Below are 26,887 nucleotides of genomic sequence, written 5' to 3' on the forward strand. Positions count from 1 at the left end.
CATGGAAGAAATGGAGCAATACTTAGAAATGCACAATCTGCCAAGTCTGAATCAGGAAGAAGTAGAAAATATGAACAGAGCAATCACAAGCACTGAAATTGAAACTGTGATAAAAGATCTTGAAACAAACAAAATCCCAGGACCAGTTGGCTTCACAGGTGAATTCTATCAAACATTTAGAGAAGAGCTAACACCAATCCTTCTCAAACTCTTCCAAAGTATAGCAGAGGGAGGAATACTCCCAAACTCATTCTACGAGGCCACCATCACCTTGATACCAAAACCAGAGAAGGATGTCACAAAGAAAGAAAACTACAGGCCAATATCACTGATGAACATAGATGCAAAAATCCTCAACAAAATACTAGCAAACAGAATCCAACAACACATTAAAAGGATCGTACACCATGATCAAGTGGGGTTTATTCCAAGTATGCAAGGATTCTTCAATATACGCAAATCAATCAGTGTGATACACCATATTAACAAATTGAAGGAGAAAAACCATATGATCATCTCAATAGATGCAGAGAAAGCTTTCAACAAAATTCAACACTCATTTATGTTAAAAACCCTGCAGAAAGTAGGCATAGAGGGAACTTTCCTCCACATAATAAAGGCCATATATGACAAACCCACAGCCAACATTCTCCTCAATGGTGTAAAACTGAAACCATTTCCACTAAGATCAGGAACAAGACAAGGTTGCCCACTCTCACCACTGTTATTCAACATAGTTTTGGAACTTTTAGCCACAGCAATCAGAGAAGAAAAGGAAATAAAAGGAATCCAAATGGGAAAAGAAGAAGTAAATCTGTCACTGTTTGCAGATGACATGATACTATACATGGAGAATCCTAAAGATGCTACCAGAAAACTACTGTAGCTAATCAATGAATTTGGTAAAGTAGCAGGATACAAAATTAATGCACAGAAATCTCTGGCATTCCTATACACTAATGATGAAAATCTGAAAGTGAAATCAAGAAAACACTCCCATTTACCATTGCAACAAAAAGAATAAAATATCTAGGAATAAACCTACCTAAAGAGACAAAAAACCAGTATGCAGAAAATTATAAGACACTGATGAAAGAAATTAAAGATGATACAAATAGATGGAGAGATATACAATGTTCTTGGATTGGAAGAATCAACATTGTGAAAATGACTCTACTACCCTAAGCAATCTACAGATTCAATGCAATCCCTAAAACTACCACTGGCATTTTTCACAGAACTAGAACAAAAAATATCACAATTTGTATGGAAACACAAAAGACCCCAAATAGCCAAAGCAATCTTGAGAACGAAAAATGCAGCTGGAGGAATCAGGCTCCCTGACTTCAGACTATACTACAAAGCTACAGTAATCAAGGCAGTATGGTACTGCCACAAAAACAGAAAGATAGATCAATGGAACAGGATAGAAAGCCCAGAGATAAACCCACGCACATATGGTCAACTTATCTTTGATAAAGGAGGCAGGAATGTACAGTGGAGAAAGGACAGTCTCTTCAATAAGTGGTGCTGGGAAAACTGGACAGGGACATGTAAAAGTATGAGATTAGATCACTCCCTAACACCATACACAAAAATAAGCTCAAAATGGGTTAAAGACCTAAATGTAAGGCCAGACACTATCAAACTCTTAGAGGAAAACATAGGCAGAACACTCTATGACATAAATCACAGCAAGATCCTTTTTGACCCACCTCCTAGAGAAATGGAAATAAAGACAAAAATAAACACATGGGACCTAATGAAACTTAAAAGCTTTTGCATAGCAAAGGAAACCATAAACAAGACCAAAAGACAACCCTTAGAATGGGAGAAAATATTTGCAACTGATGCAACTGACAAAGGATTAATCTCCAAAATTTATAAGCAGCTCATGCAGCTCAATAGCAAAAAAAAAAAAAACAACCCCATCCAAAAATGGGCCGAAGACCTAAATAGACATTTCTCCACAGAAGATATACAGACTACCAACAAACACATGAAAGGATGCTCAACATCTTTAATCATTAGAGAAATGCAAATCAAAACTACATTGAGATGTCATCTCACACCCGTCAGAATGGCCATCATCAAAAAATCTAGAAACAATAAATGCTGGAGAGGGTGTGGAAAAAAGGGAATACTCTTGCACTGCTGGTGGGAATGTGAATTGGTACAGCCACTATGGAGAACATATGGAGGTTCCTTTAAAAAACTACAAATGGAACTACTATATGACCCAGCAATCCTACTACTGGGCATATACCCTGAGGAAACCATAATTCAAAAAGAGTCATGTACCAAAATGTTCATAGCAGCCCTATTTACAATAGCCCAGAGATGGAAACAACCTAAGTGTCCATCATCGGATGAATGGATAAAGACGATGTGGCACATATATACAGTGGAATATTACTCAGCCATAAAAAGAAACGAAATTGAGCTATTTGTAATGAGGTGGATGGACCTAGAGTCTGTCATACAGAGTGAAGTAAGCCAGAAAGAGAAAGACAAATACTGTATGCTGACACATATATATGGAATTTAAGAAAAAAAATGTCATGAAGAACATAGGGGTAAGACAGAAATAAAGACACAGACCTACTAGAGAATGGACTTGAGGATATGGGGAGGGGGAAGGGTAAGCTGTGACAAAGCGAAAGAGCGGCATGGACATATATACACTACGAAACGTAAGGTAGATAGCTAGTGGGAAGCAGCCGCATAGCACAGGGAGATCAGCTCGGTGCTTTGTGACTTCCTGGAGGGGTGGGATAGAGAGGGTGGGGGGGAGACGCAAGAGGGAGGGGATATGGGAACATATGTATATATATAACTGATTAATTTTGTTATAAAGCAGAAACTAACACACCATTGTTAAGCAATTATACTCCAATAAAGATGTAAAAAAAAAAAAATGCCGCTGCGTCAAATGGACTAAAGTTCATCTTCAGTAACAGTAATTGTAAATGGCAAACTGTACAAGGGCAGTGGAGCCCTTAACTGATTTAACTGGGGGACAGCAAGGAAGAGACAGAGTGGAGAATGAGACGCACCTGGGCAGCTTGGCAAGGCTAACACTCGGGGGCCAGTGGTCTGGGTTGTGAATCCTGGCTTTGCCATTTGCTAGCTCCGTGAACTGCAGAAATTATTTAAATTCGGAGTTACAATCGAGTCATCTATAAAATTGCAAAATATAATAATCCTCTTAATATTAGAGAGTATGAGCGAAAGTAAACATGCTTAGCACCTGCGTTATGATAGGACCTGGGTCATAGTGTATCTTTTACTCTCACTTCTTTTCATGGTTTCTGAGCTGCCTCAAAAACTTTTGGGAGCTTAGGAGAGGTGCCTGGAAACTAGAGGAGGTGTAATACAAGCAATACATATTTTCTATTCCGACGTGGCATCCTCCAGAATGGGATGTGATGGAGAAGACTGCAAGAAGAGTGACACATGTAAGAAGACATTCGGGGCAAGAGGACACACTGGCTTATTATCTCTCATTCTCACTGCCTCACCAGCAACTGGAGACTCAGAATTAATAATAAAGAAATAACGCATAGATGGGGGAGCTCTGGAATGCATTATAAAGGACACATGGCCAGTTTTTCATGCAGACAGACATGGGGTTATGGTCCCTTGCTAACAGTTACATTGAAACTTGGTACAGAATGAATGAGAACATAAAATTTGTATGTCAAATTATAACGGACTATAGTGGCACTCTGTAATTCTTTTTTTTTTTTTTTTTGAGATAACATTTCTAGATGCTGAGATAGAGAGAGAGGTTGTTGTATATGTTGTCATTTAGTTCATGGTAGAATTGGCAAATTTTGGTAGATGGGTAAATTTTATTTTCTGGTCAGGCTTTTCTCCATATCTTGCAGGACCTTATGAATTACAGGCATCATGTAGATATTTCTGTAATACCAAGAACTTGATTGTATAGAATTCTACTAGAGTAGAAATATTTCTAAAACTAAGTTTACTAAGTAGAAAGTTAAATAAAATTCATCCTATTAAAAAAAAACAGTATGGTATTGGCCTAAAAACAGATGTATAGATAAACAGAACAGAATAGTGAGCCCAGAAATAAACCCACTAATATATGGTCAATTAATATACAACAAAGGAACCAAAGCTATACAATGGGAAATGGACAGTCTTTTCAATAAATGGTATTGGGAAAACTAAATAGCCACATGCAAAAGAACAAAACTGGACCCTTTACACTATACACAAAAATTAAGTCAAAATGGATTAAATGCCTGAATGTACGATCTGAAACCATAAAACCCCTGGAAGAAAATATAGGCAGTAAGCTCCATGACACTGGTCTTGGCAATGATTTTTTGGATTTGACACCAAAAGCAAAAGCAACAAAATGTAAAAATAAATCAGTGGGACTACATCAAACTAAAAATCTTCTGTATAGTAAAGGAAAACATCTACAAAATGAAAAGGTAGCCTACTGAATAGGAGAAAATATTTGCAAATCATATATCTGATAAGGGGCTAATATCCAAAATATATAAAGAACTCATAAAATTCAATAGCAAAAAACCCCAAACAACCTGATTAAAAAATGGGCAGAGGATTAGCATAGACATTTTTCCAAAGAAGACATACAGATGGCCAACATATACAAGAAAGGATGCTCAGTATCACTAATCATCAGGGAAATGCAAATCAAAACTGCAATGAGCTATCACGTTAGGAAGGCTGTCATCAAAAAGGCAAGAAATAATAAGTGTTGACGAGGATGTGGAGTAAAGGGAACATGTGCACTGTTGGTGGCAATGTAAATTTGTGCAACCATTATGGAAAACATTATGAAGGTTCCTCAAAATCAAAAATAGAACTACCACACGATCCAACAATTTCACTTCTGGGTATTTCTAAAGAAAACAAAAATACTAATTCAAAAACATATATGTACTCCCATGTTGATTGCAAGACATCTACAATAGCCAAGACATGAAAACAATCTAAGTGTCCACTGATGGATGAAGGGATAAAGCAAATGTGGTGTGTGTGTGTGTGTGTGTATATATATATATATATATATACACACACACACACACACACGATGGAATATTATTCAGCCATAAAAAAAGGAAATCTTGCCACTTGCGACACATGGATGGACCTTGAGGGAATTACACTAAATCAGACAGAGAAAGACAAATACTATATGACTTCACTTATATGTGGAACCTTAAAAACAAAACAAAACACCACACAAACTTACAGATGCACAAAACAGATTGGTGGTTGCCACAGGTGGGGCTAAGGGGTAGGTGAAGTGGGTGAAGGGGGAGAAAAGGTACACATTTCCAGTTATAAAATAAGTCCCAGGGATGTAATGTATACACATGGTGAATATAGTTAATATTACTGTATTGCATATTTGAAAGTCACTAAGAGAGTAAATCTTAAAAGTTCTCATCATAAGAAAAAGAAAATTTTGTAAATATGTATGGTGACAGATGTTAACTAGACTTACTGAAGTGAACATTTCCCAATGTATACAAATATCAAATTATTATGTTGTACACCTGAAACTAATATAATGTATATGTCAACTTTAAAAAAATGCTAAAAATAAAAAAATAAAAATAAATTTAAGAAGCTTGAAATCATATAGACTATATTCTCTGACAACACAGTAAGTTAAGAAACCTATTAATAAGATATCCAGAAAAATCTCAAATATCTTGGAAGTTAAATAACATACTTTATAATAATTCACAAGTCAAAGATAATAAGGAAGTTAAAATATTTTAAACTTAATGACAATTAAAATGTAATGTAAAAATTGGTGCAGTGCAACTAAAGTAGTGCTCCAAGGAAAACATAAATTCTTTATTTTAATTGAAGTATAGTTGATTTACAGTATTGTGTTACTTTCAGGTGATTATATATATATATATAATATTGTGTATAATATAAAAATATAAGTATATAAATATACAAAATATATATTTTTTCACAGATTATTTTTCATTATAGGTTATTATAAGATACTTAATATAGTTCCCTGTGCTGCAGAATAAATCTTTGTTGCTTATCAATTTTATGTATAGTACCTTGTATCTGTTAATCCAATAACACTAATTTATCCCTCCTCCCCTCCCTTTCCCCTTTTGTAATCACAAGTTTGTTTTCCATGTCTGTGAGTCTGTTTATGTTTTGTACATAGATTCATTTGTATTATTTTTTAGACTACACATATAAGTGATACATATAATATTTGTCTTTCTCTGTCTGACTTACTTCACTTAGTATGATATTATCTAGGGCCATTTATGTTGCTGCAAATGGAAATATTTCATGCTTTTTTATGGCTAATATTACATTGTGTATATATACTATATCTTCTTAAGGCAACTGACTGTTGATGGGCACTTGGGTTATTTGCATGTCTTGGCTATTGTAAATAGTGCTATGAGCATTAGGGTGCACATTTATCTTTTTGAATTAGTTTTCAGCTTTTCCAGATACCTACCTAGGAGTGGGACTGCTGGGTCATATGGTAACTTTATTTTTAGTTTTTTAAGGAACCTCAATACTATTTTCCACAGTGCCTGCACCAATGTATATTCCCACCAACCGTGTAAGAGAGTTCCCTTTTCTCCACACCCTCTCCAGTGTTTATTATTTGTAGACATTTTGAAGATGGCCATTCTGACCGGTGTGATGTGATATCTCATTGTGGTTTTGATTTGCACTTCTCTAATAATTAGTGATGTTGAGCATCTTTTCATGTGCCTGTTGGCCATCTGTTATGTCTTCTTTGGAGAAATGTCTGTCTAGGTCTTCTGCCCATTATTTGATTGGGTGGTTTGTTTGTTTGATATTGAGTTGTATGAGCTGTTTGTACACTTTGGAAATTAAGCCCTTGTCTGTAGCATCATTTGCAAATAACTTCTCCAAGTCCGTAGGCTGTCTTTTTGCTTTGCTTATGGTTTTCTTTGCTGTGAAAAGCTTTTAAGGTTGACTAGGTTCCATTTGTTTAATTTTGTTTTTACTTCTTTTGCCTTGGGAGACTGATCTAAGAAAATACTGCTATGATTCCTCCAGCTCCGTTTTTCATTCTCAAGATTGCTTTGGCTATTTGGGGTCTTTTGTGTTTCCATACAAATTGTGATTTTTTTTGTTCTAGTTCTGTGAAAAATGCCACTGGTAGTTTGATAGGGATTGCATTGAATCTGTAGATTGCTTTGGGTAGTAGAGTCATTTTCACAATACTGATTCTTCCAATCCAGGAACATGGTATATCTCTCCATCTATTTGTATCATCTTTAATTTCTTTCATCAGTGTCTTATAATTTTCTGCATACTGGTTTTTTGTCTCTTTAGGTAGGTTTATTCCTAGATATTTTATTCTTTTTGTTGCAATGGTAAATGGGAGTGTTTTCTTGATTTCACTTTCAGATTTTCATCATTAGTGTATAGGAATGCCAGAGATTTCTGTGCATTAATTTTGTATCCTGCTACTTTACCAAATTCATTGATTAGCTACAGTAGTTTTCTGGTAGCATCTTTAGGATTCTCCATGTATAGTATCATGTCATCTGCAAACAGTGACAGATTTACTTCTTCTTTTCCCATTTGGATTCCTTTTATTTCCTTTTCTTCTCTGATTGCTGTGGCTAAAAGTTCCAAAACTATGTTGAATAACAGTGGTGAGAGTGGGCAACCTTGTCTTGTTCCTGATCTTAGTGGAAATGGTTTCAGTTTTACACCATTGAGGAGAATGTTGGCTGTGGGTTTGTCATATATGGCCTTTATTATGTGGAGGAAAGTTCCCTCTATGCCTACTTTCTGCAGGGTTTTTAACATAAATGAGTGTTGAATTTTGTTGAAAGCTTTCTCTGCATCTATTGAGATGATCATATGGTTTTTCTCCTTCAATTTGTTAATATGGTGTATCACATTGATTGATTTGCTTATATTGAAGAATCCTTGCATTCCTGGAATAAACCCCACTTGATCATGGTGTATGATCCTTTTTTTTTTTTTTTTTTTTCCTGGTACGCGGGCCTCTCACTAATGTGGCCTTTCCCATTGTGGAGCACAGGCTCTGGACATGCAGGCTCAGTGGCCATGGGTCACGGGCCCAGCCACTCCATGGCATGTGGGATCTTCCCGGACTGGGCCACAAACCTGTGTCCCCTGCATCAGCAGGCGGACTCTCAACCACTGCACCAGCAGTGAAGCCCGATCATGTTGTATGATCCTTTTAATGTGCTGTTGGATTCTGTTTGCTAGGCTCCCTGACTTCAGACTATACTACAAAGCTACAGTAATCAAGGCAGTATGGTACTGCCACAAAAACAGAAAGATAGATCAATGGAACAGGATAGAAAGCCCAGAGATAAACCCACGCACTTATGGTCAAATTATCTTTGATAAAGGCGGCAGGAAGGTACAGTGGAGAAAGGACAGTCTCTTCAATAAGTGGTGCTGGGAAAACTGGACACGTTCATGTAAAAGTACGAGATTAGATCACTCCCTAAAACCATACACAAAAATAAGCTCAAAATGGATTAAAGACCTAAATGTAAGGCCAGAAACTATCAAACTCTTAGAGGAAAACATAGGCAGAACACTCTATGACATAAATCACAGCAAGATCCTTTTTGACCCACCTCCTAGAGAAATGGAAATAAAAGCAAAAATAAACAAATGGGACCTAATGAAACTTCAAAGCTTTTGCACAGCAAAGGAAACCATAAACAAGACCAAAAGACAACCCTCAGAATGGGAGAAAATATTTGCAATTGATGCAACTGACAAAGGATTAATCTCCAAAATTTATAAGCAGCTCATGCAGCTCAATAGCAAAAAAACAAACAACCCAATCCAAAAATGAGCAGAAGACCTAACTAGACATTTCTCCAAAGAAAATATACAGACTGCCAACAAACACATGAAAGAATGCTCAACATCATTAATCATTAGAGAAATGCAAATCCAAACTACAATGAGATATCATCTCACACCAGTCAGAATGGCCATCATCAAAAAATCTAGAAACAATAAATGCTGGAGAGGGTGTGGAGAAAAGGAACACTCTTGCACTGCTGGTGGGAATGTGAATTGGTACGGCCACTATGGAGAACAGTATGGAGGTTCCTTAAAAAACTACAAAGAGAACTATCATATGACCCAGCAATCCCACTACTGGGCATATACCCTGAGAAAACCATAATTCAAAAAGAGTCATGTACCAAAATGTTCATTGCAGCTCTATTTACAATAGCCCAGAGATGGAAACAACCTAAGTGTCCATCATCCGATGAATGGATAAAGAAGATGTGGCACATATATACAATGGAATATTACTCAGCCATAAAAAGAAACGAAATTGATCTATTTGTAATGAGGTGGATAGACCTAGAGTCTGTCATACAGAGTGAAGTAAGTCAGAAAGAGAAAGACAAATACCATATGCTAACACATATATATGGAATTTAAGAAAAAAAATGTCATGAAGAACCTAGGTGTAAAACAGGGATAAAGACACAGATCTACTTGAGAATGGAGTTGAGTATATGGGGAGGTGGAAGGGTAAGCTGTGACAAAGCGAGAGAGAGGCATGGACATATATACATTACCAAACGTAAGGTAGATCCTAGTAGGAAACAGCCGCATAGCACAGGGAGATCAGCTCGGTGCTTTGTGACCACCTGGAGGGGTGGGATAGGGAGGGGGGAGGGAGGGAGATGCAAGAAGGAAGGGATATGGGAACAGATGTATATGTATAACTGTTTTAAAGCATAAACTATTAAAAAAATACTGCTATGATTTATGTCTGAGAATGTTTTGCTTATATTCTCTTCTAGGAGTTTTATGGTGTCATGTCTTATATTTAGGTCTTTGAACCATTTTTGTAAATGCTGTGAAGCAGTATTCTAATTTAACTGACTTACATGCAGCTGTCCAGGTTTCCCAACACCACTTGTTGAAGAGACTGTCTTTTCTTCATTGTATATTCTTATCTCCTTTGTCATGTATTAATTAACCGTAGGTGTGTGGGTTTATTTCTTGTCTCCTTTGTCACCTATTAATTAATCGTAGGTGCGTGTGTTTATTTTTGGCCTCTCTGTTCTGTTCCATTGATGTATATGTCTGTTTTTGTGCCAATGCCATGCTGCTTTGATTGCTGTAGCTTTTTAGTATTGCCTGAAATCTCACAGGAGGGTTATTCCTTCAGCTTTGTTCTTAAACATTCCGTTTTTTTAGGTTTGTAATTTTATTTTTTTTTAATTTAAGTACAGTTGATTTACAGTGTTGTGCCAATCTCTGCTGTACAGCAAAGTGACTCAGTTATACACATATAGACATTCTTTTTTTTTTTTTTTTTTTTGTGGTACATGGGCCTCTCACTGCCGTGGCCTCTCCCGTTGTGGAGCACAGGCTCTGGACGCACAGGCTCCAGACACACAGGCTCAGCGGCCATGGCTCACGGGCCCAGCTGCTCCGCGGCATGTGGGATCCTCCCAGACCGGGGCACGAACCCGCGTCCCCTGCATCGGCAGGCGGACTCCCAACCACTGCGCCACCAGGGAAGCCCCCATTCTTTTTTTATATTCTTTTCCATTGTGGTTTATCCCAGGATATTGAATATAGTTTCCTGTGCTGTGCAGTAGGACCTTGTTGTTTATCCATCCTATATATAATAGTTTATATCTGCTAATCCCAAACTCCCAGTCCTTCCCTCCCCCATGCCCCTCCCCCTTGGCAACTACAAGTCTGTTCTCTATGTCTGTGAGTCTGTTTCTGTTTTGTAGATAGGTTCATTTGTGCCACAGTTTAGATGCTACATATAAGTGGTATCATATGGTATTTGTCTTTCTCTTTCTGACTACCTTCACTTGTTCTTATACATTCTTATAATAAGAGAATATCTACAACATATAACCTAACAATCCACCTAAAAATGCTATAAAAAGGAGAGCAAACTAAACCCACAATAGAAGAAAGGAATTCATAAAAAGGAAAAATCACCAAAATAGAAAAAGTATATAAAATTAAAATGCCAAAAGTTGGTTCTTTGAAAAGAGAAACAAAACTGACAAATCTCAAGCTAGACTAATTGATAAAGAAAAAGAACACAAATGATCAGTATCAAAGATAAGAAAGGGGTTATCACCACAATCCTATAGACATTAAATAGAAAATAAGAGAATACTATGAACAACTTTAAGCCAACATTTGACAACTTGGATGAATTGGATATACTATAAGTTCTTGTGTGGACCTATTTTTTTCATTTTCCTTTGGTGGAAAACTAGGAGTGAAACTGCTGGGAGGAAAGGAGAGACTGCTGCGGTGCAATGTGGAAGAAGTGAATGAGAATTTTCCAGTGATGGAAATGACTTTTGGCTTTTAAAATAACTAATGGCTAATACTCAATTCCAAGTTGTTCTCTGGGCTATGCTACCAAATAAAGAAATTTGAGGAAGGCTATTAGGAAGTAAACCTGAAAGATGAGAAGATGAAAAATAAGAAATAAAATATAAGAAAATTAGAGAAACAATCAGAGACAAGTAGGCTAATGTTACTAATATATTACTAATATAATAGTTTTAGGAAGAGAACACAAAGAAAATGGAGATGAGAAACATTATCAAAGAAATATCCACAAATTTCCACATCAGAAGAACCTAATTCTTGAGATTGAAGAAGTTCACCAATTGCTCAGGAGAAAAATTTGAGTTAAAAAAAAAGACTACAGAAAGAGACACAACAATAGGAAATTTCAGAAAACCTAAGGTAAACACACAATCCAAAATACTTCCAGAGCAACAATGGCAAAACAAAACAAAAGAAAACAAAAAACAGGAATAAAAGACAAAGCCATTTGCTAAGGGCCTTGGTGAACTGGGGATCAAAATGGCACTGGACTTCATAGAATTAAGAGCCAATTAATATAGACTGCTAGAAAATAAAGCAAAATGCCTTAAAATTTTAGAATGAAAATAATTTTCAACATGGAAGTTTTAAAAATCAAATTCTATATTTAATCAACACAAGAGAAACCCAGATTGTTCTTGTGAGTTCCCAAAGCACAGGCTCCTGAGGTTGAAGATTCACTCACTGTGCTTCACTCAGCAGGTTTTGACAGCACTACCAAGCAGAGTTCTACTAATTCTCATTTTCCTCCTCTTCCTCCTCCTCCATAGCTTTATTGAGGTATAATTTACATAGTATAATATTCACTCATTTTGAGTGTACAATTCAATGATTTTTAGTATATTTACAGAGTTGCACAACCACTGCCACAATCTATTTTTGTTTTTTCATTCTAGGCAGTGAAGGAAATCTCTGCCAAATCATTAGCTGACCATGAAGATATCACAAAAGAGACCTGAGTAGCCACAAATGAGAAATACAGAACTTTTACATCAACTATCATCAGATACCTCACTCTCATTTGTTGTCACTCTCCATTCCCAATCCAGTCTAAGCAATCATTACTTTGTTTCTACAGATTTGCCTTTTCTACACATTTTATATCAGTGGAATCATACGATATCAGATCTTTTGTGTCTGGCTTCTTCACTTAGCATAATGTTTTTAAGGTTCATCCTTAACTCAGCATTTTCTATCCAACCAAACTACCAATCAAGTGTGTAAGTAAATACACAGATTAAAAGAATTCACCAACCCAATGCCCTTTACAATGAAGCTCCTGGAGAATGCACTTGAGCAAAGTGAAGAAAGAAGAAAGCAAAGGAATGAAGAAGAGAGTGATGTCAGTGAAAATTGCCAAGTAGGGAACTCTAAAAGTCCTTCTCTCCACAAAAGCAACAAATAAAGTGTCAAAAACTTCCAGAATCAACTTTTTCCTAAATTCTGGAATTTAATCAAAAGCTTGCATAAAACAGGGGAATGATTTGTGAAGAAAAAATCAGCTAAATTTGGTAAAGAGTTTTGTGGCATTTTAACTTGCCTGGGAACATCTCCGCCAACCCAGCTTGGCTGTGGCCTTGAAAATAACAGGCCTCATTCCTGATTTAGGTTCCCACTACTGGAGAGAGCAATACAGTCTCAAAGAATAGTGGTGGCATTTTTTTGACCTCTCTGGTGGCTCCCTGAAGAATCATCTCAAAGGACTTGCCTATATTTCACCTAAGAACTCTCCCAGGTCTGAGGCTACTATCTGAATCTATTTGTCAAAACATTTATATGGAAATGTATTAGCCACTTCCACCTAGGACAAGGGATAACAACTGGAGCAAACAATGGGCAAAACAAAAAGCTTGGGAGGAAAGGCTAGGGAAAGAGATGTGTTGGGGAATAAAGGCACTGAAAGACTCTCAGATGTTCCAAGGAATTTAGAAGCCTACATGCATGCTAAAGGCTAGGCTCATGCTCACAGAAAGGCTTGAGGAGTTCCCAAGCTCTCACCCCTGGCTGTCCTTCAGGTTCCTCACAAGCAAGAAGAAGGCAAAGGCAGAGCTGTAAACTGCCAGACTGAGTACTGAAGGCACACCCCAACACACACACTGAGGTCATATGCGAAGCCTGGGAAAGGGCTTTTTTTCTTTTTTTGGTTCTAGGTATTAAAGGAAATCTGTGCCAAATCATTAGCTGACCATGAAGATATCAAAAAGACACTTGAATGGCCACACATGACAAATAAAGACTTTATACTATTAGTTCAGAAAAGTCATTAAACAAAAAAAAAACCAACATTTACAACAAGCAAGAACAACAGACCCTGGGAAGGGGGTAAAATCTGATTTCCACAGGAAGCACATTATAATACTCAAAATATCCAGTTTCAACAACAACAAAAAATACAGGGCATGGAAATAATAAAGTATGGCCCACACACAGGAAAAAAGAAATTAATAGAAACCTTCCCTGAGGAAACAGAGATATTGGACTTACTAGAGAAAGACTTCAAATAAACTAATTTAAATATGCCCAAAGTGCTAAAGGAAACCATGAGAAAAGTGTCTTGCCAAAATATCAATATCATTAAAATATCAATAATGGAAATTATAAAAAGGAATCAAATAGAAATTCTGGAGAAGAAAATTACAATAACCAAAGTGAAGAATTCACTAGAAAGGTTCAAGAGTAGATTTGACCAGGCAGAAGAAAGAATCAGCAAATTTAAAGATAAGTCAATGACATTATCCAATCTGATGACTGGAAAGAAAAAAGAATGAAGAAAAATGAACAGTGCCTAAGGTACCTGTGGGACTACACAAGAATACCAACAAATGCATAATGGAAGACACAGAAGGATAGAGGAGAGAGAAAGGGCAGAAAGAATATTTGAAGAAATAATAGCAGAAAATTTCCCAAATTTGACAAAATATATACATTGACACATCCAAGAAGCTCAACAAATTACAAGCAAAATACACTCAAAGAGATTCACACTCAGATGCATTATAAGCAAACTGTTAAAAGACTAAGAGAAAATCTTGAAGAAAAGCAGCAATTTATCACTTACAAGGGATTCTCAATTGGAGAAAAGGCTGATTTCTCATCAGAAATCATGGAAGCCAGAAAGCAGTGGGATGACAAAGTTACTAAAAGCAAAAAACACGTCAACCAAGAAATCTATGTCTGGCAATACTATCTTCAAATGAAAAAGAAATTGAGACATTTCTAGATAAACAAAAACTGAGAGAGTTCATTGCTTGTAAACCTGCCTTACAAGAAATGCTAAAGGAAATCCTCAGGCTGAAATAAAAGGACAGTACACAGTAATTAGAATTCAAACAAAGAAATAAAGAACACCACTAAACATAACTACATAGGTAAATATAAATGTCAGTATCAATGAATTTTTGGATGTGAGTCCTCTCTTGTCCTGTATGATTTAAAAAACAAATACATAAAAATGCATAATTATAATCTAGGTTGGTAGATTACACAATGTATAAAGACAAAATATGTAGAAATATGTATAAAGACAATAACAACATAAAGGTGGGATGTAGCTATATAAGAGTAAAGTTTTATATAATTTTGAAACTAAATTGATATTAATTCCAACTAGATTATTGTAAATTCAGTTATTCCCCAGTGCAACCACTAGGAGAATAACTAAAATATATATGACAAGGGAAATAAAAAGGGAATAAAAAATGATACACTAGGAAGAATCTATTAAACACAAAAGAAGGCATTAATGGAGGAATTGAAGAATAAAAAAAGATAAAAGAGTTATAGAAGACAAATAGCAAAATGGGTAGAGCTGTTCTTCCTTATTAGTTATTACATTAAATGTCACAAACAATTAAAAAGCAAAGATTGGCAGAATGGATTAAAAATATGATCCAATTATATGTTGTCTAAAGATATTCACTTTAGATTCAATCACAAAATAAGCTGAAAGTAAAAGAATGAAAAAGATATTTGATGCAGACAAAAACCAAAAGAAAGCTGGAGAGGGTATACTAACATTAGATGAAAACAAACTTTAAGACAAAAATTGTTAAAAGGAAAAAGAAAAGGATATTATATAACTATAAAGGGGGTGAATTCATTAAAAAGATAACAATTATAAACATATATGTACCTAACAACAGAAGGAAAAACTGACAGAATTGAAAGAAGAAGCACACAGTTTAACAACAACAATTGGAGCCTTCAAAACCCCACTTTCAATAATGAATGAAAAACTAGACAGAAGATCAAAAAGGAAAGAGAGGACATGAACAACACTGTAAGCCAAATAGACCTAACAGACTATACAGAACACTTCAGTCAACAACAGCAGAATATACACTCTTCTGAAGTACACATAAAACATCCAGGACAAACTATATGTTAGACCACAGAAGTCTCGAAAAGTTTTAAAACACTGATATGCAAAGTATCCTCTCTGACCACAATGGAATGAAACTACAAATCAATAACAGAAGTAAAACTGGAAAATTTACAAATATGTGTAAATTAAAAACATATTCTTGGGCTTTCCTGGTGGCGCAGTGGTTGGGAGTCCACCTGCTGATGCAGGGGACACGGGTTCATGCCCCGGTCTGGGAGGATCCCATATGCCGCGGAGCGGCTGGGCCCATGGGCCATGGCCGCTGGGCCTGTGGGCCATGGCCACTGGGCCTGTGCACCCGGAGCCTGTGCTCCGCTGCAGGAGAGGCAGCAGTGAGGCCCGTGTACTGCAAAACAAAACAAAACAAAACAAACAAAAAAAAACAAACCATATTCTTGAACAACCAATGGGTCAAAGAGAAAAATAACAGAGGACTGAGAAAACACTTTGAGATGTCAAAACGAGGAGACAACATACCAAAACTTATGGGATGCAGCAAAAGCAGTGCTCAGAGCAAAACATACAGCTATAAATACCTATAGTAAAAAAATGACTCAAATAAATATCTAACCTTAAACATTAAAGAACTAGTAAAAATAAGAGCAAACTAAATCAAAAGTTACCAGGATGAAGGAAATAAAGATTAGAGTGGAGATAAATGAAATAGAGATAAAATAACAACAGAGAAAATCAACAAAACAAAAAGTTATTTGAAAAGTTTAAAATTGATGAAGACTAAGAAAAAATAGACTCAAATTACTAAAATCATGAATGACAATGATTTTGTATCCTGTAACTTTGCTAAATTCATTAGGTCTAAATTTTTTATGTGGATTTTTTAGGATTTCTACACATAAGACCATGTCATGTGTGACTGGAGAATACTTTGTCCTTTCCTACTTGAATGTCTTTTATTTATTTTTCTTGACCAATTGCTCAAGTGAGAGCTTCCATAATGTTAAGTAAAAGTGGTGAGAGTGGGCATCCTTGACTTGTTCTTTATCTTAGAGGGGAAAGCTTTCAGTCTTTCACCAGTGAGTACAATGTTAGCTGTGGGTTTTCCATATATACCTTTTATCATGTTGAGGAAGTTCCCTTCTATTCCTTGCTTCTGAAACTTTACCAAGAAAGGGTATTGGGTTTTGCCAAATGCTTTTTCTGCATCAAATGAGATAGTGATGTATCTTCTTTGCCCCTGCCTTCTGTTAATGTGGTGTATTATACTGATTAATTGTCAAATGTTGAACCACCTTTGTATTCTTGGGATTAACCCACTTAGCCATAGTGCATAACCTTTTATTGTGCTGCTAAATATGGTTTTCATGTATTTTACTGAGAATTTTTGCACCCATATTTTAAGAGATATTGGTCTGTAGTTTTCTTTTGGAGTGATATCTTTGTCTGGCTTTTATATCAGAGTAATATTGGCCTCATAGAAGAGTTGGGAAGTGTCCCTTCCTCTTCAATTTTTTGGAAGAACTTGGGAAGGACTAGTATTAATTCTTCTTTAAATGTTTGGTAGAATTCATCAGTAAGGCCAACAAATCTTAGACTTTTCTCTGTTGGGAGATTTTGTATTACAAATTCAATCTCCTGACGTTTTATAGGTTTACTCAGATATTCTATTTCTTCTTGAGTAAGTTTTGATCATTTCTGTGTTTCTAGTAATTTTTCTATTGCATCTAAATTACCTAATAGGCATACAATTAATTATTCATAATTTTCTCTTATGATCCTTTATTTCTTTAAGCTCATAGAAATGTCCCCACACAAAATCAGTGGTATTTTATACACAATTAATGAATAACACAAAAAGGAAATTAAGAAAACCAGTTTATTAGTATGAAAAATAATATGTAGGAATACATTTAACCAAAAAGGTATAAAGCTTGTACACTGAAAACTGTAAGAAACTGCTGGAAGAAATTAAAGAATACCTAAATAAATGGAAATATATCCCATGTTCACAGATTGGAAGATTCAATATTGTTAAGATGGCAATAATCCCCCAAAGTGACCTACAAATGCAATGCCATCCATATCAAAATTCCAACAGTCTTGTCTTTTTCTTTCTTTTTTTTTTTTTTTTTGCAGAAATGGAAGCACAGATTCTAAAACTCACATGGAATTGCAAGGGATCACAAATAACCAAACAACCTGGAAAAAGAACAAAGTTGGAAGACTCATACTTCCCAATTTCAAAACTTAATATAAAGCTATAGTAAATAAAAGTGTGGTACTGAAATAAGGGTAGACTTACAGATCAAGGGAACAAAACTGAGAGTCCAGAAATAAACACATAAACCTATGGTCAAAGGTTTTCTACAAAGGCGCCACGATTATTCAATGGAGAAAAAAAACTGTCTTTTTAAGAAATGGTGATGAGACAACTGCATACCTAATGCAAAAAAATAAAGTTGGTGTCTTACAGTTTTCCAAGTACTTTTTTTTTTTTTTTTTTTTTTGTGGTACACGGGCCTCTCACTGTTGTGGCCTCTCCCATTGTGGAGCATAGGCTCTGGACACGCAGGCTCAGTAGCCATGGCTCATGGGCCTAGCCGCTCCACAGCATGTGAGATCTTCCCAGACCGGGGCACGAACCTGTGTCCCCTGCATCGGCAAGCAGACTCTCAACCACTTTGCTACCAGGGAAGCCCCCAAGTGCAGGTCTTTTATCTCCTTAGGTAGGTTTATTCCTAGGTATTTATTCTTGTTGATGCAATTGTAAATGGGACTGTTTCCTCAATTTCTCTTTCTGAGCATTTGTTGTTAGTGTATAGAAATGCAACAGACTTCTTTATATTAATTTTGTATCCTGCAACTTTATCAAATTCATTGATGAGCTCTAGAAGTTTTTTGGTGGCAGCTTTAGGGTTTTCTATGAATAGTATCAGGTCATCTTCCAACAGTGACAGTTTTACTTCTTCTTTTCCAATTTGGATTCCTTCTATTTCTTTTTCTTGTCTGACTGCTGTGGCTATGACTTCCAATACTATGTTGAATAAAACTGATGAGAGTAGGCATCCTTGTCTTTTTCCTGATCTTAAAGGAAATGCTTTCAGCTTTTCACCATTGAGTATGATGTTAGCTGTGGGCTTGTCATATACAGCCTTTATTATGTTGAGGTATGATCCCTCTATGCCCACTTTCTACAGAGTTTTTATAATAAATGGATGTTGAATTTTGTCAGAAGCTTTTTCTGTGTCTAATGAGATGATCATATAATTTTTATTCTGCAGTTTGTTAATATGGTGTGTCACAGTGATTGATTTGCAGATATTGAAAAATCCTTGCATCCTGGAATAAATCCCACTTGATCATGGTGTATGATTCTTTTGATGTATTGTTGGATTCAATTTGCTAATATTTTGATGAAAGAAACTGAAGACGACACTAATAGATGGAAAGATATGCTTTGTTCATGGACTGGAAGAATTAATATTATTCAAATGACCATTCTGCCCAAGACAATCTACAGATTCAATGCAATCCCTATGAAAATATCAATGGCATTTTTCATAGAACTAGAACAAATAATTTTAAGATTTGTATGGAAACACAAAAGACCCCAAATAGCCAAAACAATCTTGAGAAAGAGGAACAGAACTGGAGGTATCATGCTCCCTGACTTCAGACTATATACAAAGCTACAGTAATCAAAACAGTATGGATAAAAAGGTCTTTACTGTATAGTACAGGGAACTATATTCAATATCCTGTAATAAACCATAATGGAAAGAATATGAAAAAGAATGTATATATGAGTATGTGTATGTATAACTGAATCACTTTGCTGTACATCAGAAGCTAACACAACATGGTAAATCAACTGAACTTCAATTAAAAAAAATAACAGTAGGATACAAAACATACACATAGATCAATGAAATAGAACAGAGGGCTCAAGAAATGAACCCATGAATTTATGGTCATTTAATCTACCACAAAGTAGGCAACAATATACAATGGAGAAAAGAAAGTATCTTCAATAAGCGGTGCTGGGAAAACTGGATAGCTACATGTAAAAGAATGAAACTAGAACATTCTCTAACACCATATACAAAAATTAACTCAAGATGGTTTAAAGACCTAAATGTAACACTGGAAACCATAAGATTCCTAGAAGAAAACATGGGTGAAACACTCTTTGACATAAATTGTAGCAATATTTTTTTGAATCTGTCTCCTAAAGCAAAGGAAATAAAAGCAAAAATAAACAAATGGGCCCTATTAAACTTAAAAGCTTCTGCACAGCAAAGGAAACCACTGACAAAACTAAATGATAACCTACTGATGGGAGAAAATATTTGCAAATAATATGACCAATAAGGGGTTAATATCTAAAATACAGAAACAGCTCATACAACTCAACATCAAAATACAAACAACCCAATTAAAAAATGGGAAGAACACCTGAATAGACATTTATCCAAAGAAGACATACAGATGGCCAACTGGCACATGAAAAGATGTTCAACATCGTTAATCATCAGAGAAATGCAAATTAAAATCATAACAAGATAGCACCTCACACTTGTCAGAATGGCTATCATGAAAAAGAACACAAATAACAAATGTTGGTGAGGATGAGAAGAAAAGGGAACCCTGGTTCACTTTTGTTGGGAATATAAATTAGTGCAGCCACTGTGGAAAACAGAATGGAGATTTTTCAAAAAACTAAAAATAGAACTACCATATGACTCAGCAATTCTATTCCTGGGTATTTATCTGAAAAAAAAAATGAAAACATACATGCATCCAATGTTCACAGCAGCATTACTTACAATTGCCAAGATACGGAAGCAACCCAAGTGTCCATCAACAAAGGAATGGAATTAGAAAATGTGGTATACATATACTATGGAATATCACTCAGCCACAAAAAAGAATGGAAGTTTGCCATTTGTAACAACATGGAAGGACTTGGAGGGTATTATGCTAAGTGAAATAAGTCAGAGAAAGACAAATACTGTATGATATCACTTATATGTGGAATCTAAAAAATAAAAGTAACTATTAAATATAACATAAAGAAATAGACTCACAGATATAGAGAACAAACCAGTGGTTACCAGTAGGGAGAGGGAAGGGGGAGGGGAAATACGGGGGCGGGGAATTAAGAGATACAAACTACCATGTATAAAATAAATAAGTTACAAGGATATATAGCATAACACAGGGAACATAGCCAACATTTTATAATAACTATAAATGAAATATAACCTTTAAAATTGATTCAGTATTCTGCACACCTGAAACTTATATAATATTGTATGTCAACTATACCTCAATTTTAAAAAGTGAATGTTGGCTTATAACTCACACCATATACAAAAATTAATTCAAAATGGACCTAAATGTAAGAGCTAAATGTAAGAGTTAAAACTGTAAAACTCATAGGGATAAATCTTTATGACCTGAGATTTGGCAATTTCTCAGAAATGACATCAAAGGCATGGGCAACAGAAGAAAAAATGATAAATTGGACTTCAACAAACTTAAAAAAATGTGTACATATAAGTATACTATCAAGAGAATGAAAAGACAAAGGAAAAAGTCCTTGACAATTATATACCTGATAAGAGTCTAGTGTCTATTATTACATATCTGATAAGGGTCTTATATACACATATCTAATACCTAATAAATATATGTATATATTTATTACACACACACAGACACACACACATACACACACATACATAGGGAAAGAGAGAAGGGGAGGAAGGCAGAAGGGAAGTGGGAGAGAGAGGGAGAGAACAGGTGAGGGCCTACTATCTAGAACTCTTAAAACTCAACAACAAAAAGAAAACAACCTAATTAAAATATGGTCAAAGGACATGAATAGACCTTTCTCCAAGGAGAAATACAAATGGCCAACAACACATGAAAAGACACTCAAAATCATTAGTCATTAGAGAAATAAATATCAAAATCACAATGAGATACCACTTCACACCCACTAGATTGGTTATGAGAGAAAAAAAAGACCCTAACAAGGATGTCAAGGAATTGGAACCCTCACACATTGCTATTGGGAATGTAAAGGGGTATAGCCACTGTGGAAAACAAGTGTGGCAGTTCCTCAAAATGCTAAACACAGAACTACCATATGACCTGTCAAATCTACTCATAGGCATATATCCAAGAGAAATGAAAACAGGTGTTCAAACAGAAATCTGTACACAAATATTCATAGCAACATTATTCACAATAGCCAAAAAGTAAAAACAACTGAATGTCCATTAACTGAGAAATAAATAAACAAAATGTGGCTTACCCATACAATAAAATACTATTCATCCATAAAAAGGAATGAAGTACTGATACATGCTACACATGGATGAACTTTGAATAACTTATGGTAAATAAAAGAAGCCACAAACAAAATGTCATATATTTTATAATTCTATTAAGTGAGATGTCCAGAATAAGTAAATCCATAAAGACAAAAAGCAGATTAGTGTTTGCTGGTGGCTGGGGAGAGGACTGAATGAGGGAGTACTGCTTAATGGGTATGAGGTTTCTTTGGGGGTAATAAAAATGTTCTGGAATTAGATAGTGGTGATGGTTGCATGATATTGTACATTTATAATGGTTTAAATGATGAGTTTTACTTCAATCAAAAAGAAGAAAAAAGAAACCTGAGAATTGCAAGGGGAATATCCCCAGATAACAGTAAAAGTCCATTCCAGGAAAACAGCTTCACAGCAGCACTGAATTGTAATTAATCCATACTGGAACAGGATAATGGAGGATTCTAAAAGGAAAGTCTCCTTCAGGGGAAAAAATGCCAACTGATACATATGACCATAAGGAAAATATATATAAGTGTGGCAGAGTTGTTGGAGCAACTGATGTGCAAAGTTAACAACAGTTGCATAGAAAAACAAGGCAAACGTTAACTCCAGGAAAAAAGATGGATTGTATGAAACAGAGATATGCACCTCTCATATATGAACCTCTCAGCAAAGCAACTGAGTGATGATGCTCTAAATGAAATTTAAGTAACTATGTCATGGGGAGGGGGTAGACAGAAGGGTTGAAGAAGTGAGGGGACTGATGTGGAAGACATAAGTTCTCATTTTCCAAAAGAGGCTTTCAAAATATAATATAAAAAATGAGAAATATGGAAAACATTTAAATATTTTCTTCAGAATATGGAGTTAAATACTAGAAGAAAATGCTAATAGAGTATTTTTATAACTTGTAACTTTTAAATTACATACATAGATTGGTTGACAAAAATTTGGAAACTAAATTAATAAATAATCTTTACTTTATTAGAAAAGTAGTTGGTGTGGGAAAGACTATTTGTTCTTCCCAAGAGCAATTCTTCCTTTCTGCTTCAGCAATAGAATTAGCTGGCTGGAAAGTTAAAGATTATATTTTCCAGTCTGCTTTGTACAGCATGACTAAGTTCTGGGCAATGAGAAATTAAATAGAAGTTATATATACAACTTCTGGGTCATACTTTTTAGAACTTTCTTCCTCCTTACTTCCTTCTTGATGGCTAGAGAGGGAACATGATGGCTGGATCAGAGGTATTCATCTTGTGCAATAAGATAGAAGCCATGTATTGAGGATGGTAAAGCCATAGGACAGTATAATACAGGGGCTGGTAGCAACTTCACAGACCAGAATGAGTACACCAGCTCAAAATTTTACATGATACAAAAGATACAGAAATAAACTTCTATCTTGTTTCAGTCACTGTTATTGTGGTCTCCCCTTTAGAGCAGTCAAACTTATAACCAAATATAGACAGAAATCAACCAAAAGAATATAATAAAATTTCTTATGTACCTAAGGTTTGCAGCTAAGCAAATATTAACTTTACATGAATGCTAAGACGCTCTTATGAAAGGGGAATTATGGTAAAAATTTACCTTTTTTAACTGGAGACTGATGTTGTTGTTCATTAAGACCTTGAGAAAAGGCTTGCATTCCATTCGTCTTACACTATTGAAAGAAGAAAATACACTTTTTATCTAAGGTTTTAAAATTTTTATCTAACACTTTGTTTTTTAATCCATTTTGAGGGGTTCTTTTTTTGTGTATCATGTTAGGGAGTGTTCCAATTTCACTCTTTTACATGTTGCTGTCCAGTTTTCCCAGCATCACTTATTGAAGAGACTGTCTTTTCTCCATTGTATAGTCTTGCCTCCTTTGTCATAGACTAGGTGACCATAGGTGCATGGATTTATCTCTGGACTTTCTATCCTGTTCCATTGATCTATATTTCTGTTTTTGTGCCAGTAGCATACTGTTTTGATTCCTGTAGCTATGTAGTATAGTCTGAAGTCAGGGCGCCTGATTCCTCTACCTCCATTTTTCTTTCTCAAGATTGCTTTGGCTATTCGGGGTCTTTTGTGTTTCCATATAAATTGTGTGTGTTAATTAATTTGATTGTGGTAATCATATCACAATGTGTATGTATATTACATCATCAGGTTGCATAACTTTTTAAAAAAATCATGTTGTTCAACCTAAATATATTCAATTTGTATTTGTCAATCATATCTCAATAAAGCTGAAAAAAAGTAAATTTACTTTGTCATGCCTGCACATATTAACAACCGAAAATGTAGATTTCAAATCTTTCACAGCATTTAAGAAAGTACACCTACTAAAATTTTATAAGGTGATTATCTATGTCTTATCTCATTTCACTGTCATAATCTTACAAGGAAATAAGGCAAGTGTTATGATCACCATATTACAGACAAGGGAAACCAAGACAAAAAGTGTTTAGTAACAAATCCAAAAGTACATAGATAAGAGGTAGTCGAGCTAGCTTTTGAAACTCAGGGCTACTGCATATAGTTATGAAGAATGTGGATCTAAAGGGGTACCATTCACAGCACAGATGTGGCAGATACCCTAGCAGGTGGCAGCAAAGTATCTTATTCTAACAAAATCTGTATTTTTATATAATTTTTTGTTCTTCTTCTAATTCTTGTAAGGCACCAAATGGATAGCAGTGGCCCTATTAAACCCACTCATTTAACAAACACAGAGTGCCTACTACATGACTGGCACTGTGCTTTGTATTGGGAATACAAAAATGAACATGACATTCCAGTATATGTTTCTGGAGGGATCACAAACTAAAAGGTAGACAGAAAAATAAAACACTAAATGACAATAAAACTTGAGAAGTTCTATAATAAAGATATGCAGAAGGTGCAATGGAAGGAAGGGGTATAAAATTTGACTTAGAAATTTGAGGAAACACTTTACATAGGAAGTGATGCTTAAACAACACTTACAGGATTAATAGGAGTTAGGCTGGCTGACCGGTGAAAAATGAATGTTTATGGAAGAAAAGCAGCCTTAAGCTGCAAAACATGGGATAATATGGCTAGTTTAGGAAATGAAAAATGTTGACTAGGCTTGAGTAAAGCAAAATAAACACCAGTTTTGTTTTTGTTCCAAGTCAAGTTTCTTTGCAATTTGTGGTGAAATACCCAATCTGCACACCCAGATATTCTATTTAGCCTTTTCATTTTTATAGCAAAAATATTCCCAGACCCTGTCACTTATCTTAAACAAATGTACACCACTGAGATGAGGAAGGAGAACAGGAAGAGACAAATTCATATCAACATCCATTCCTAGGATGAAAATTTAAAGAGTAAGATTTATAAACACTCTCAAAAGACAAAATGTAAACAGGAAAAATACTGTAACTCATAAAGAACTAATTTCTGTAGTATAAAGGAGCTCCTAGGAAACAATGGGGGAAAAAAGCCTATAAAAAAGAATGGTGCATTTCATATTGTCCCAGAGGTCTCTGAGACTGGCACATATATGCAATGGAATATTACTCAGCCATAAAAAGGAACAAAATTAGGTCATTTGTAGAGACATGGACAGACCTAGAGACTGCCATACGGAGTGAAGTAAGTCAGAAAGAGAAAATCTAGAAAAATGGTACAGATGAAGCTGTGTCTAAGGCAGAAAGAGAGACACAGTCATAGAGAACAAATGTATGGACACCAAGGGGGGAAGGAGGAAGTGGGATGAATTGGGAGATTGGGATTGACATATATATATATATATATATATATATATAAATGCATATAAAATAGATAACTAATGAGAACCTGATGTATAGCACAGGGAACTCCACTTCGCTCACTATAAAGCAGAAACTAACACAACATTGTAAAACAACTATACCCCAATAAATTTTTTTTAATTAAAAAATATAAATAAATAAATAATAAATAAATAAATAAAAATAATGGGTGAAGGCCATGAATTGGTAATACAGATGAAGGGAAATTCATATTATTCTTAAACAGATCAAAGATGGCCACAAATTCTTGACATTCTCTTACCTCCTCCCCTTGAATCTGAGCAAGCTCTGTGACTGCTCTGACCAATCTAATATGACAGGCCCCTGCTGGTTTCCAGGCCTTAGTCTTGAAACCCAGACATGGTGCTGTAAAGAGCCCAGGCCATTTGGTGAGGTCATTTGTAGGTGCCCCTTCCAGTCTACAGGGGCAGCTAAACTCTAAACCAACAGACAGCATTAACTACCTGCCATGTGAGTAAGCCATCTGGCCATCCAGTCCATTCAAGACTTTAAAGCACTCCAGACCTAGATGTTATCTGATTGCAACCACATCTTTGAGAAATGGCCACCTAAGACCAGTCAGCCCACAGACCCATGAAAGATAATAAGTTGTTGTTAAGCCAAAGTTTTCAAGTGCTTTTTTATGAGGTAATAATTTAAAAAAAAACAGATTAAAAGAAGTTGTTCAGGCAGAAGAAAGATAATACCAGTAATAAACATGGATTTACACAAAGAAATTAAGAGTGCTGGAAATGGAATAAATGAAGGTAAAATAAAATTCATTCTTTTATTTTTAAAAATTATTTTAAAAGATAATATACAAAAGCAAAAATAGCAGCAATGTGCTGTGTATTTATAGTACAAGCTAAAGTAAAATTATGACAATAGAGCAAGAATGGGAGGGAATACACTACAAAAAGGCTATGAGATCTAAGAAGTGAGTTTAGCCAAGGTCAATACACAAAAGTCAATAGTATTTCTATATCCTAGTA

The 26,887-nt window shown here is 35.4% G+C and overlaps 1 protein-coding gene across 1 annotated transcript in view; it reads right to left on the bottom strand.

The window, feature by feature from the left end:
- Positions 1-26,887, bottom strand: part of LOC307065647 (uncharacterized protein C8orf88) — a gene marked incomplete at its 5' end in the record, with an annotated part of 43,827 nt that overhangs the window by 10,479 nt on the left and 6,461 nt on the right. The window contains one exon of the mRNA XM_079722537.1: positions 23,701-23,773. Within this exon, the coding sequence (XP_079578663.1) occupies positions 23,701-23,773 (73 nt within the window). The remainder of the gene's footprint in view (positions 1-23,700; positions 23,774-26,887) is intronic.

This window comes from Hyperoodon ampullatus (genome assembly GCF_949752795.1).
Source record: "Hyperoodon ampullatus genome assembly, chromosome: 17".
In the NCBI taxonomy this organism is placed as follows: Eukaryota; Metazoa; Chordata; class Mammalia; order Artiodactyla; family Ziphiidae; genus Hyperoodon; species Hyperoodon ampullatus.